General features: G+C 42.9%; 3 protein-coding genes across 3 annotated transcripts; all 3 read left to right on the forward strand.

Moving 5' to 3' along the window:
• LOC105160757 lies at window positions 4,101-5,108 on the forward strand. The gene has a single exon (XM_011078235.1). The coding sequence runs from the start codon at window positions 4,101-4,103 to the stop codon at window positions 5,106-5,108; it is 1,008 nt and encodes a 335-aa protein (XP_011076537.1).
• Window positions 6,795-8,262, forward strand: LOC105160758. Its single transcript, XM_011078236.1, has 3 exons — window positions 6,795-7,320; window positions 7,441-7,532; window positions 7,684-8,262. Exons 1-3 carry the CDS (start codon window positions 6,795-6,797, stop codon window positions 8,260-8,262), a joined length of 1,197 nt encoding a protein of 398 aa, XP_011076538.1.
• Window positions 9,825-14,318, forward strand: LOC105160759 (pectinesterase 1-like). Its single transcript, XM_011078237.2, has 5 exons — window positions 9,825-10,618; window positions 12,898-13,360; window positions 13,469-13,675; window positions 13,772-14,013; window positions 14,083-14,318. Exons 1-5 carry the CDS (start codon window positions 9,825-9,827, stop codon window positions 14,246-14,248), a joined length of 1,872 nt encoding a protein of 623 aa, XP_011076539.1. The 3' UTR covers window positions 14,249-14,318.

The following is a 14,320-nucleotide window of genomic DNA, read 5'->3' on the forward strand; positions in this document are numbered from 1 at the left end:
GGGGGAGGGCAAAAGGGTTGGGGGGGGGGGGGGGGGGGAAGGATTTAAAAATATCTACAGTATTATAATCTTTTTTTATATAATTTTAAGTATTTATATTTTATGTATATATATATTAAACTTATAATATATTTTAAAGTGTATAAAATTATTTATACACATTTAGAAATATCGTGCTACGACAACTAGTACCGCAGAATTAAATATTTATATACATAAAATGTCCAATTAGTAAAAAATTCAAATAAAAAGGTGTTTTATTTTTTTTCCACATCATTGCTTGTGTTAAACACTTATGTAGCAGTTGATTTTTTTAAAAAAATGCTCAATCAGCGACCGCAAAAAAAAAAAAAAAACCCTAATTTTGGCCACTTATAAAAATTTGGTGGCCAGATCCTACAATTGCAAAAAAAAAAAAAATAAAATAATTTTGAGGTATTTTTTGCCACCTCTATATTTAAGGTCCTTGTTTTGCCACCCCTAATATACGGAGTAAATGCATTTAAGCCAAAACCCAAATTTTCTTTATGTTTTAAAAAATGAAGCAAATTACCTCTCCATAGTATTGAGGATAATTTACTAATACTTTTTTTATAAGTATTTTTTTTTTGTGCTCATTTTACATGTCTTAGTATAAATTACATTTAACCCGTGTATGTACTGGATTTAAATTGCAATTAAGCCCAAGATCGCATGCTGTTTCTCATTGAATCAAGAAACTGACATCCCATTAAAATAAGAGACTCATTAATTAACTTTGTAATTCAATTAACGTTGTTACTTATATATGCAAACCTGAAACGTATCTGAATTCTGATCAAAGGCACCCCATAAATATCAACCCTTTTTCCCATTCTTTTTCATCATCCAACTATTCAGACAATCAAATTCATCTGATCCCATCAACCTAAGATGGCAAGGTGTAGTATCGTCTGCGCTCTGGCAGTCTTCGCCGTCGCTCTAGCTGCATTTTCAGCGCAAGCTCTCCAAACCAACAAGTTCCACGTCTCCGCTGCCCCATTCCCCCGCATACACTTCGTGAACCGCCACTTCCCGCCCTCCACCATCCGCAAGAAGCATGCCGGTCATCATACCGCGTCGCTCCCTGGCGGTAGAAAGAACACACCCCAGGCGGCTGCACCGTCGCCTGTCGTCTACCAGGAGTACGCTCTGCCGCCGGAGCCATTCCAGGGGTTTCATAGCTGTTTGGAGAAGCTGACAGAAAAGTGCGGGGTGGAGATTTCGAGAGGCATATTTCTCGGGACAGGCGGGGGTGTAGGTTTGGGGCAGAGCTGCCACAAAGGGATACTGAAAACAGCACTCGCGCTGCCGGAGTTGGCGAAGTTGGATAAGAAAAAGATTTGGGAGAGGGATCTTGAGATTTGGTCCAACTGCGTGTTGATCACCAATCTTAAGAGCAAATCTTCGTCTCCAATACTACCTTAAACTTAGTACGTGAATGTAATAATGCTGGAAAAATTACCAGGTTTCTCTTATAACTAATGCAATAACGTCCGCTGTACAAAACTAGCAGCCATGTTGGTACGATTTTTGGTTTAGGAAATTTGGGAGTGAAAATGTTTTCTGTCATTTGATATTAATTTTTATGCTTGGACGATGGTTCGCTCATGGCACCTATGGTGTCAAATTTTTGGGTGTGTGACGAGAGAAAAAGAACAAGGGGATTTACGTAGTTCGGGCATATGGCATACGTTCACGATAATTGTCCAAAAAATTAAATTATATTATTTTCTCTTGATTTGAGTTTATAGTGTTCACCTATTTATACCGATATCATGGGGATGTTGATTGAAATGAGACTTTAAACAATAGAAGGCGAACTTTTTTTAGATCTTGCATCAATAGCAAAAGAAGGAGAATTTGTTATTTCGCCTTGTAACTAAGACAATTTCAATTATGTTAGAATTGTATTTGCAATTGTACAATTTAAAAAATTTGGGATGTTGGGAGTTTATTTCTTCAACAAAAGCCCCAAAACACAGGTCCTAATTAACTATTTCAGATTTGTGGGTTTTTCAAACCCTTAATAATGCAAACCACTTTACAAATGAATATTACAAAAATAATAATATTACAACCGAATATTAAAATAAACCAGAAAAACAGTACAAAGAGTCGAGATCCGGACAGGCAAGACACGGCCCCAAAGGCTGACAAACAATCTCACGGTTGCTCCAATATTTTCATCAAGAAATCGCTTCGATTGTTCACAAAGAGAAAGGGAGAGGTGCCGCTGTCAAGAATGAGAAGAGAGAGAGTGTTGCTGAAAGTGAAGGGTAGGTTTTAGGGGTTTTAATGGGACCGAGTTTGGTACGGTTAGTGGATTGGGTCGGGTCGGGTCGGTGGGCTGGGTTTTCTTAGTGGATCTAGCAGATTTGGTAAATTAAATGGGAGCTATCCAAATGAGGAGGTAGGTCTTAGGATTACCTAAATGGTTATCGGCCAACTCAATTTTAACATGTGATAAGGGAAATCACATAATTACCAAAATACCCCTATATTTTTTACCCTCTTTTATATGTATATGATGAGAGCGCGTGTGGGGCCCCGTGTACAGGTGCAGCAGTGGCGACAATAGGCTTTTACAGGAGGTGACGTGGCTCGCCCTCATTGGTGCCACGTGTCGTATAAGTAGAGGGTATCGTACAAGTATAAATAGTCTCATTTATAATTATTCAGATACGTTTTTACCACTTCTTTTTACCGCCATATTTTTGATCTTACTCGATCTCGTTATTATATTTTCGACCCCACCTTTTCTAACTTAAGCATCGGAGGGCCATCGCCGAGGGATTCTCGGCTAGTCTTACGTTTGCTGTGTTATCAGGATCCACAACAGGTAGCTCGAAAGAGGGAATCAACGACCTCAACCCAGCGATCCAACCTAGCGGTCCGACCCGATAATCCTGATTTCGCGCGACCTACATCATTTGGCGCCGTCTGTGGGAATCTGAGAACGAGCTGAAAATGGAAGGGTCATCACGACGGGATCAACAGGTAGAGGAAACCCGAAGGAAATGAGAGGAGGGGATGGTACAAATGACTAGGGAAGAGCTGCAGCGTATGATCGAGGAGGTGAGCATGAAAGCCATTGTGGAATATGAGCGCAGAACAGTAACCCCAGCTAGGGAAGGGGTTAAGAGGCAGTTGTTTCAAGAAATAGAAGCGGAATAGAGGAGAGAGGCCTCAAGGGCGCTTGAAAAAGGCCCCGAGAGAACCCTATCAAATGAGGTAACCAGCAAAAGAACGATGGCTAGCAGGAGAACGACCGCTAGACAGCTAGGCATATCGCGAGCGGAGGTGGATAGCGTTGGGAAGCAGATTGAGCTGCTAGGAAAGCAAATCGAATAGTTGAAGAAAAGGGGAGAGATCGTATCGCAGAATAGAAGCTCACCCTTCACAAATCGGATTCTGTTGGAGGCGGTAGATAGTAGTTTTCGGTTCCCAAATCTACCCAAGTATGATGGGAGCAAGGATCCTATGGAACATGTTGCTGCATTCGATCTGGTCATGAATCTCTATGGCCAGACCGACCCGATCAAAGCGAAACTGTTTGTCACTACCCTGAAGGGCAAGGCTCATGAATGGTTCACGAGTCTAGATAGTGGAACAATTGATTCTTACGAACAGTTAATTCATAAATTTTCTTTCCATTTTGCCAGCAAAAGAAAGCGAAAAGGTCAGCCACCCACCTGTTCACGATTAGATAGAGGGAGGACGAAACATTAAAGGCTTTCATGGGACGATTCAATAACGAGGTACTGGAGGTCCAGGATTTAAGGATCCACATGATGGTGAGCATCCTAATACATGGTTTGCAGAAAGGCCCCTTCGCGTCAGCATTGGCCCAAGACCCACTAACGGGAACAGAGCAGTTAATTGAAATGGCTCAAAAATACATTGATGAGGAAGAGATGAATGCTATGAAGGACAACGACTGGACAAGGGATCCAGGACGATCGAGAGGAGAACGATAGCGAGAGGGCAAGCAACGATCTGAGAAGGATCGCGAACGGAGGGGGCCGTATTTGCCTCGGTATCACAAGTACACTCCGTTGACAACTATTAGAGAAAGAGTGATGGCGATGGTCGAAAAGGAGGGCTTCCTGCAATGGCCGGGTAAGATGCGTGATACCCCGACTAAGAAAAACACACATGAATATTGCAGGTTCCATAAAGACAAAGGGCATAACACGGAGGATTGCTACCAATTGAGAGACGAGATCGAAAGGCTGGTGAGGCAAGGTTATTTTAAACATCTGATTGACAGGAGAGCTGAAGCGGGTGATTGCAGCAAGTCGCGAAGCCATGAGCGACACCAGAAAGACGAGGCAGGAAAGAGTACAGCTCGAGATAATCCACCCACGAAGGGCATTATCCATACTATATCAGGTGGACTGACGAATAGAGACTCAATGAGGTCGAGGAAAAAATATACCAAGGAGAGCAGGTCCAGATACGGACAACAAGTGATGCATGTAGAAAAACAAGAAAATATAGTCTTTGGAGATGAAGATATGAGTTCGGGTGCGCCTGACCAGAACGATCCTATGGTCATAAAAATGGACATCGCCAACTACCAGATACACAAAGTGTTGATAGATAATGGTAGTTCTATTGATATTATTTTCAGTGATGTTCTCAGGAAAATGGACTTGAAAAATGTGAGATTGAAGCCAGTTCGGACACCTTTGGTCGGGTTTCGGGGCAGTGAGGTCGTTCCTGAAGGTGTGATAGAGCTGCCAGTTTTCTTGGGGGAAGAACCCAAAAGAAAGACCTGCATGGTCCAATTTTTGGTGGTTGACAGTCCGTTCACATATAATGTGGTACTAGGGCGACCCGGATTAAATAAGTTCAGAGCAGTGGTATCTACGTACCACCTAAAGATGAAGTTCCCCAGGCCGCAGGGAGTAGGGGAAGTGACATGCGACCAACGAACGACGAGGCAATGTTATAATTTGGCTGTTAAGCAGGGAGAAACAATGAAAAAGGAAAAGAGAAAAGAGGAGATGGACCAAGTGAAGAGGCAAAACGGGGAAAGATGGAAAGAATCGAGCCGTTGGAGGAATATAAGGAGGTCGAGTTAATTTCAGGAAATTTCCAGAAAACGACCTGTATTGGATCGCAGATGATGAAGGAGATGGAGACAATGATGATTGATTTTTTGCGGAGCAATAACGACCTCTTTGCGTGGAGCCCCTCTGATTTTCAAGGCATAAACCCCAAGGTAATTGTACATCGACTTAATATTGATTCGCAGGTCAAACCGGTGAAACAAAAAAAAGAAGAGTATTCGGGGTCAAAAGGAACAGGATCATCGAATACACGTTGGGTTCGTTAGAGAAATCCAATACACGACCTGGTTGTCAAATGTGGTTATCGTTCCAAAAGCAGCTGGGAAATGGAGAATGTGTACAGACTACACTGATCTTAACAAAGCATGCCCAAAAGATCCGTACCCGCTTTCGAGGATCGATTTGCTGGTGGACACAACGGCGGGGTATGCACTGTTTAGCATAATGGACGCTTATCAGGGCTACCATCAAATTTTTATGGCTAAGGAAGATGCAGAAAAAACTGCGTTCGTGACCGAGAATGGGGTCTATTGCTACAATGTAATGCCATTCGGATTGAAGAACGTAGGCGCGACCTACCAGAGATTGGTCAATCGAATGTTTAAAGATCACATCGGAAGTAAGATGGAAGTGTATGTTGATGATATGCTGGTCAAAAGCAAGCAAGAATGTGATCATTTGACAAATTTGCGAACAACTTTTGACATTATGCGATCTTACGGCATGAAGTTGAATCCATCTAAATGCACCTTTGAGGTGCGAGGGGGTAAGTTTTTGGGTTACATGGTTAGCGAACGAGGCATAGAGGCAAATCCTGAAAAAATAAAAGCGATCATGCAGTTGGGGTCGCCAAAATCGATAAAGGAGGTGCAACAGTTAACGGGGAAGGTCGCCTCGCTAAATCGTTTCATAGCTAGGTTTGCTGATCGCAACTTACCCTTCTTTAAAGTTTTGCGAAAAGCGAATAATTTTGAGTGGAATGAGGAATGCGAACAGGCTCTTTAGGAGCTAAAATTATATCTAACCACCCCACCACTACTTTCTAATCCCATGATTGGGGAAAAATTGTATGTGTATTTAGCTGTCTCAGATAACGCAGTGAGTTCGGTGCTGATTCGAGAAGAGAATGGCAAACAAAATCCTGTTTACTATGTAAGCAAAATGTTGCAAGGGGCGAAAAAGAAATATATCAAGATCGAGAAGCTAGCATTGGCCTTGGTGATAACAGCACGAAAATGGCGATCTTACTTCCAATCCCACCCTATTGTTGTGTTGACTAATCATCATTTGAAGCAGGTTATGTCAAAACCGGATACATCTGGCAGGATGATCAAATGGGCAGTGGAGCTAGGAGAATTTGACATCGAATTTCAAACGAGGAATTCAATCAAAGCGCAAGTGTCTGCCGATTTCTTGGTTGAGTTCGCTGGTGAACAACCAGAAAAAGAGGAGAGATGGTTGTTGCATGTGGATAGGTCCTCGACCTCAAAGAATGGAGGAGCCGGTATTTACTTGCAGGGACCGAATGGTGCTGAGATCGAGATTGCTGTGAGGCTAAATTTTCCGACTACAAATAATGAAGCTGATTATGAAGCTTTAATTCAAGGATTGCAGACAACATTGGATGGAGGTATAAGGCAGGTAGATGTATATACGGACTCACAACTTGTCGCGATGCAGGTATAGGGCACCTATGAAATGCGCGAATGGTTCATGACACAATACCTGGCGAGGGTGAAGGATATGATGAAAAAGTTTGATAGATGCACGATCAGCCAAATTCCAAGGGACGAAAACATGCGAGTAGATGCCTTATCGAGGTTCAGGTCGTTGGTGGAAGGAATTAAGGAAAGGAAGATCACCGTATTGGTGAAGTCTCAACCAGTAATAGATGATGCAGAGATCCACGTGGTCGAGACGGCGGATTCTTGGAAAACGCCTTTTGTTCGGTATTTAAAGTATGGGGAATTACCTAGCGACGCGATTGCTGCCAAGAGGTTGCAATTTAAAGCTAATTGCTTTACTTTGGTCGGAGATGACTTATACAAGAGAACTACAGAAGGTATTGTACTGAAGTGTTTAGATGCAGAGAGGTCGCAGTATGTTATGAAGGAAATACATGAGGGCAGTTGTGGAAATCATTCGGGAGGAAGATCGTTGGCCCAGAAGATCCTTAGGCAAGGCTATTTGATGGTAGAAGATGCGAAGGAATTTGCTAGGAAATGTGAAAGTTGCCAAAAATACGCAGGATTATTGCACTCTCCAGCGACCCCTCTAGAACCCTTGAAGGTCGCATGCCCTTTTGATCAGTCGTGAATCGACATCGTTGGTCCATTTCCTCAAGCGGTGGCGCAGAAAAAATTTCTGATTGTGGCGGTCGAATATTTTTCCAAGTGGGTTGAGGCTGAAGCTTTGGAAAAGATCTTTGAGAAAGAGGTAATAAATTTCATTTGAAAAAATATTATTTGCAGGTTTGGGATTCCGCGGGTTCTAGTGTCGGATAATGGAACTCAGTTCCAAGGTAGGAAGATCATGGCGTGGTGTAAGGAACTAAAAATCCAGTAGAACTTTATGGCGGTCGTGTAAGGAACTAAAAATCCAGCAGAACTTTACGGCGGTCGGGAATCCACAAGTGAACGGGCAAGCCGAGGTCACGAACCGAACTTTGTTGCAATATTTAAAGACTCGGTTGGAAGGAGCAAAAGGGGCATGGGTCGAAGAACTGCCTGGAGTACTTTGGGTAACGACCCCGCAAACTGCCACAGGTGAGACCCCTTTCTGTTTGGTATATGGCAGTGAAGCTATCATACCCGCGGAGATTGGTGAAGAAACAGCTCGAGTCACCCAATATGAAGCGGAAGGAAATTCTCAGGAGCGGTCATTTGACCTGACAGTGATCGAAGAAGGAAGAGATCGTGCGTATGTGAAGATCTTGCGATATAAAAGCATGATGACCAGAAATTATAATCGAAGAGTGCGACCGAGGAGTTTTCCAGTCGGCGACCTTGTCTTGAAGAAAGTCGAAGTGTCGAAGCATGTTGGGAAGCTCGATCCGACATGGGAAGACCCGTATAAGGTAGTGGAGATTCGACGAAAAGGGACATACATCTTACAAGATTTAGAGGGGAAGAATTTGCAAAACGACCTTGGAACGTGCATAACTTGAAGAAATTTTATGCTTAGACATATGTAAGCTACTTAGTGAGATTTTGCCTGAAAAAGGTTTGTAATTGTCTGAAAAAGACATTTCAATAGTCTGAAAAAGACGACCTGAAAAAGGTCATTTTGCATCCACAGGTTTTGTTATGTTCTCTCAAAGCTAACTTTAAAGGTAAAGAGTTCATAAGCGATCTGAAAAAGTTAACGCAGTATCTCTAACCTGAAAAAGGTTCATAAGCGATCTGAAAAAGATAACGCAGTATCTCTAACCTGAAAAAGGTTCATAAGCGATCTGAAAAAGATGCGCAGTATTTCTAACCTGAAAAAGGTTCATAAACGATCTGGAAAAGATGCGTAGGATTTCTAACCTGAAAAAAGGTTCATAAGCGATCTGAAAAAGATACGCAGGATTTCTAACCTGAAAAAGGTTCATAAGCGATCTGAAAAAGATGCGCAGTATTTCTAACCTGAAAAAGGTTCATAAGCGATCTGAAGAAGATACGCAGGATTATTGGTTTTGAAAAAAGTTTTATAAGTGACCTGAAGGAAGGAGTATTCTGAAGCTTCATAAACGATCTCAAAGGGTTGCAGGATTTTTAACTTAAAAAAAAAATGGATTCTTATGCGATCAGCATGCAGGATTTCTGTTGTAAGTTTTGGGGGAGTTATCAGGATTCTTCATGAATATTCGAACACAAACTGCTCGGAGCTCAGATGATAAAAAATGCTGGCATTGATAATCATAGAATTACAAAAGAGGGAATTAATCCCTAAATCATTCATCGGTTCAAAATACATAAGTGTTTACAAAAACTGTTCGTGCATCCCTATGCGTCTATGAAATAGGAAATGGGGGAGGTAGTTCATCCATCAAAGGCAGGAACTCAGGAAAGTCATCGGCAGGTGCTGGTCCTGGGGGATACGACTCGAGATTCTTGTCCAGAGAGACATCTAACTGCTCCAGATCGAAACCCTCTGCAAATCCATCGAGCTTCTGAATTTGGCCTTGGCATTTTTCAAATCCGTCTATCATGAAGTCCGATGCCCGGTTTTCTACAGCTTCTCGGAAGGTCCTCGATCTCAAAAAGTCGCAAGCACCATTTAAGCGAGCTTGACCTAACATATCTTGAAATTCCTGGCTCTGCAAAAATAGGGCCCGACCTTCAGCTATGCCTTGATCCCGACCTTCAGCTAACCCCTGCTCCTTGCCCACTTCGAAGGCAACAATGCAATCCGTTCTGTGGATCTAACTTCCTCCAACTATTTTTCGAAAATTTCCAGCTTGGAAGCGAGCTCATTTTTCTCTTGGGTTTCAAACTGCAAGGACTCAATCAGCGCTTGTTGTTCTAAAATCTTCTTCTCCATCTCCACAGTTTTTGCTTCAAGGAGAATTTTGTCATGTCTCCACACTGCACATTGGAGGGAGATATTGTGGGCAAACGCCATGGCATGTAGCAACGATACGAGAGTTCGATTAGAGAAAATTAATTCGTGAAGGCAAAGAGTTAATGAAAAGTCAGTTCGCAAGAAGGATAAGTGGTTGGTTACCTGGGTCATATTGTGCGCGAAATGCTCATCGAGGGATGTGAGAGAAGTTTGGGCAAGGATGACTTGATCCCGTTCAAGACAAGCGGCTTTATAGACCTCCCACGAATCTTGCCCAGCAAAGGTCCCAGAACACTGCTGTTCTTGGAGATCTTCCAGTCGGGGACCCATTTTTCCCCGGACATCTCAGCACTCCGAGCAGAGGAAGGTCGCTCCTCCCTTGTCGCTGCCACGCCTCTTGAAAGGTGGCGAACCTTTTTCTACTTTCGGGCTCAGCGACCCGATCGGCAGCAAGTTTGGCCTCAAGTCGGCCCTGTCTGGTTGATCTCGAGGAGGGATCGCTCCTACTTTCTGTTGGTTCTGCTGTGGTCTCTGCTTCAGGGATCGCCCTTTTCCCCCCTCTTCCTTTTTAGACCACGATCCTCCGAGATTTCTACCACCTCAACTTGCTCGTCTGGGATGGGATCCCGTATTTCTGTAGGAGTGGAAGGTTGTTCAGAAGCGGTAGCGGCCGAAGGGGACGGAGTAGGAGTTCGAGCGCGCTCCCGAGATTTCCCTTTGGCGGCCGCTGCTGCGCTCTTAAGCTCGCGATCAACAGAAGGAGATAGCATTCCCTTCTTGGCTCTAGTCTTGTTCGTGATCCTTGCCAGCATGATTTCAGACTCTGCAAAAAATAACTTTGTTAGAGGTCACTTAAGAAGGAAAAGAAGCAAGCAAATGAGATTTATGAAATTACCTAAAGAGCTTTTGATTGGAATAGGAGCAGGGGAGAGACCCGCGAGCTTCAAGACTTTTTCCTGTAGTAGTACTTTCGAAAGGTACCAAAACAAAGTAATGTAATTTATGAGGTCACTCTCGAACCCCTCCCCAAAAGTTTCGGGTTTGGGTTTGGACTCACGCCAATCCAAGTAAAAATCCCAAGATTCCCCGGGTGGAGGTCGTATAAAGAAATATCTATCACGCCAAGGACCAACATTAGACCTCAAATCGTATAAGAAACGGCAGTCCTTACGTGTGGTTAAGTAGAACCACCCGGTCTCCCCCGATCTCTTAGAGGCAGTAATATTGTATAAGGACCAAAAATTGTCGAAGGAGGAAGGCAAATCAAGGTGTTTCATAACAATAATGAACATGAGTATATGGCTGATAGAATTGGGGGATAATTGCATTGGGCAGAGGCCTAGCCGAACGAGGATATTATTCACTTTGCGGGATAAGGGAAAACGAAGTCCGGCATCTAAATGGAGCACAGATAAAGTACAGTAGCCTTCTGGGGGCTGATGCATGCGATCAAATGAGCGAGGAATAATAATATCTTAATCGGCAGGGATGTAATATTTTCTTTTTAACACTACAAGAGTCGTTTTTATGATGCTCGCTATTCCTAACCATGGTTTTTGCTGCATCATTTCAGTATATTTTTGAAAGACAGGGGTTTCATCGGATTTAGCTACCTCCTCGGGATGATTAGAGTGTTGGGGAATGGAAGAGGTGGGATCGCGAAAAGTACCAGCGATCTCCCTTGGGGAGGTCGCTGACGATCCCGACACCGAACTCGAATCCGAGTTCGATTTAGACTCAGAAGTGGATACATGAACGGAGAGACTCCTAAACTTAAAAGACATAATATCAAAAGCTGGAATAAGAAAGGATGGAGGAATACCTGGAGAATAGAAGTAGCTCACAGGGAGAGATCGAATGCGATTAGGGGAATATGTGAAGTAGCGCGCCTTTTCGCATTCCAACAGGTGGAGACACGTAGCTTAGGACGGATGGCCGAGATCCCACAGACTGACATGGTGACTGTTCGCTTCCCTTATTCATTAATGACACTAAGAGAAGTGGGGGAGTAATGATAAGGGAAATCACATAATTACCAAAATACCCCTATATTTTTTACCCTCTTTTTTATGTATATGATGACAGCGCGTGTGGGGCCCCGTGTGCAGGTGCAGCAGTGGCGACAACAGGCTTTTATAGGAGGTGACGTGGCTCGCCCTCATTGGTGCCACGTGTCGCATAAGTAGAGGGTACCGTACAAGTATAAATAACCTCATTTATGATTATTCAGATACGTTTTTACCACTTCTTTTTACCGTCATATTTGTGGTCTCATTCGATCTCGTTATTATATTTTCGACCCCACTTTTTCTAACTTAAGCATCGGAGGGCCATCGCCGAGGGCTTCTCGGCTAGTCTTACGTTTGTTGTGTTCTCAGGATCCACAACAGGTAGCTCGAAAGAGGGAATCAACGACCTCAACCCAGCAATCCGACCCGATAATTCTGATTTCGCGCGACCTACATCATTTGGCGTAATCTGAGTTTTAAAATAAATCCATTGAAGTCAATTTAATGGCCCAAGACCACCCTTTGACTAATCATGCATAACAGTGGGCTGATCCATATTACTCCTGAACTGACACCAATTGTTCATCTCGAGTCTACGTACATTTAAGACACAAATATCCAAAGAGCTAAATTATATTATTTTCTCTTGATTTAATAATATTACACTATTCACCTATTTATATAGGTAAACTACACATGCTAATTATGATTAATGCATGAAATCACTCTAAAATCAAATAATATAAAATATCACGACAATCACTTAAATATTCTTGTAACCTTATTATAATTCTACAATTATTGATTCTCAACGTATGGACTATTTAATGTTGACTTACATTAAGTGCTTTTATATACTAAAAGAAGAAGATATTAATGTCGCATGATTATGAATTTATATTACATTGATGTGCAACATGTCCTCATAAAGACAACTTTCTTGCATTCACAAATATTTCTCCCAATGTATTATCTTCCAATGCATGTAAAAAGCAAAAATCACCACCTAAACATAAGTCTATAGGTAGTCGTTCCAAGCATAGGCCCATAAGACTCCTACAACGCCTACCGCAGGCTTCACTTCTCTAATTTCCCACTAAAACTCCGCCGTTTACGCCCGATTCTTCCCTGTCTTTCGCCCTCTTCATTCTTGTAATAGAATTTTTACATGTATATATAGAGACAGAGCCATCATACGTTTTGCAAGAAAACAACTTATTAATCTAATCAAATGTCGATGCAAAAAGTGTCGTATATTGCCGTGGAGGTGGTCTTCTTGATCGCTCTTCTCGTCCGTCCGATGAACCTATTCCTGCTAATAAGGCTCAATTAAACAGCTGGTTCGACCGCAACGTCGGCCCCTTAGCTTCCCGGGAAGGCTCTTTGGACCCCGCCGTGGTTGAGGCTGAGAAGAATGTCACGGTGGTCCGAGTCAGAACCGACGGAAGTGGAGATTTCAAGACTGTTACTGATGCCATAAAGAGCGTCCCCCAAGGCAACAAGCATCGCGTGATTATATCCATTGGCCCTGGAAACTACACAGAAAAAGTAAAGATCGATAGGTACACGCATTTCATCACATTGTACGGAGACCCGAACAACATGCCGGTTATGCTGTTTGATGGCACGGCTGCGCAGTTCGGGACCCTGGAGAGTGCCACCCTGACTGTGGAGTCCGACTATTTCAGTGCTGTCAATTTGAAAATCGTGGTTTGTGTCTAATGAAACGCCTTTCTTAGCGTTAATTGTTGGTTCCTGAAACCATGCATGTTTGATGATTTGTTTGGTCATTATTCATACAATGTTGGTTCTTGTTAGAATTCTGCACCGAAGCCTGATGGAAAGAGAGTGGGGGCTCAGGCGGTGGCGATTAAAATTGCAGGAGAATATGCGTCTTTCTACAACTGCAGAATGTATGGATTTCAAGACACCCTTTGCGATGACAGGGGCAAACATTTGTTCAAAGATTGCTATGTTGAGGGCACCGTCGACTTCATCTTTGGCAGTGGACAATCCCTCTATTTGGTAAAATTCAATTAGCAGTTCTTGATTGAAAATATTCATATACCGACAGTACCTACGTATTATATGATCTTATACTTGTGTATTTTTCGGACGTAGAATTCGGAGATACATGTGATTCCAGGCGATCCAGTGTCGTTCATTGCAGCGCACTCGAGGTCGAAGCACAACGAGGCAAACGGGTATGTTTTTGTACATTGCAGGGTGACGGGCACCAACGGGACAGCGTACCTGGCCAGGTCCTGGTTCCCCTACGGTCGGGTCATCTTTGCCTACTCTCAATTGAGCGACGCTGTAAATCCTCAAGGATGGTCTAATAATGGTCAAAACCATACCGACAGGTCAGCCATTCATGCAAATGTTGTCTTTCTCTAATAATCGCTTAATTTCATTAATTTTATTTTTGTATGTACTGTATATTTTGGAGAATACCACAATGAGGGGCCAGGTTCCGATCTTAGCAAGAGGGCGGCATATGGTAAGGTAAGCAGCGATGCAGAGGTTAAGTCGTTCATTAGCATTGCTTATATTGAGGGGTCTAAGTGGTTGCTTCCTCCTGCCACACCTCAAGTATAACTGAGTCTTGCCGACTCAAGCAGCAGATCAAGCTCAGTTTTTGCCTCAGGAATAGGATGTTTTTTATTTTAG

Source organism: Sesamum indicum, linkage group LG4 (assembly GCF_000512975.1).
Source record: "Sesamum indicum cultivar Zhongzhi No. 13 linkage group LG4, S_indicum_v1.0, whole genome shotgun sequence".
Classification (NCBI taxonomy): domain Eukaryota; kingdom Viridiplantae; phylum Streptophyta; class Magnoliopsida; order Lamiales; family Pedaliaceae; genus Sesamum; species Sesamum indicum.

Bases quoted from the DNA above. Each gene is read 5' to 3' on its own strand.
- LOC105160757 (XM_011078235.1), top strand. From the start codon at position 4,101: ATGGCGATGGTCGAAAAGGAGGGCTTCCTGCAATGGCCGGGTAAGATG.
- LOC105160758 (XM_011078236.1), top strand. From the start codon at position 6,795: ATGCGCGAATGGTTCATGACACAATACCTGGCGAGGGTGAAGGATATG. The intron at 7,321-7,440 runs GTGAAAGTTGCC...CATTTCCTCAAG, and splicing joins GAAGGAATTTGCTAGGAAAT to CGGTGGCGCAGAAAAAATTT. The intron at 7,533-7,683 runs GTAATAAATTTC...CGGTCGTGTAAG, and splicing joins AAAAGATCTTTGAGAAAGAG to GAACTAAAAATCCAGCAGAA.
- LOC105160759 (XM_011078237.2), top strand. From the start codon at position 9,825: ATGCTCATCGAGGGATGTGAGAGAAGTTTGGGCAAGGATGACTTGATC. The intron at 10,619-12,897 runs GTACCAAAACAA...CGATGCAAAAAG, and splicing joins TGTAGTAGTACTTTCGAAAG to TGTCGTATATTGCCGTGGAG. The intron at 13,361-13,468 runs GTTTGTGTCTAA...GGTTCTTGTTAG, and splicing joins CTGTCAATTTGAAAATCGTG to AATTCTGCACCGAAGCCTGA.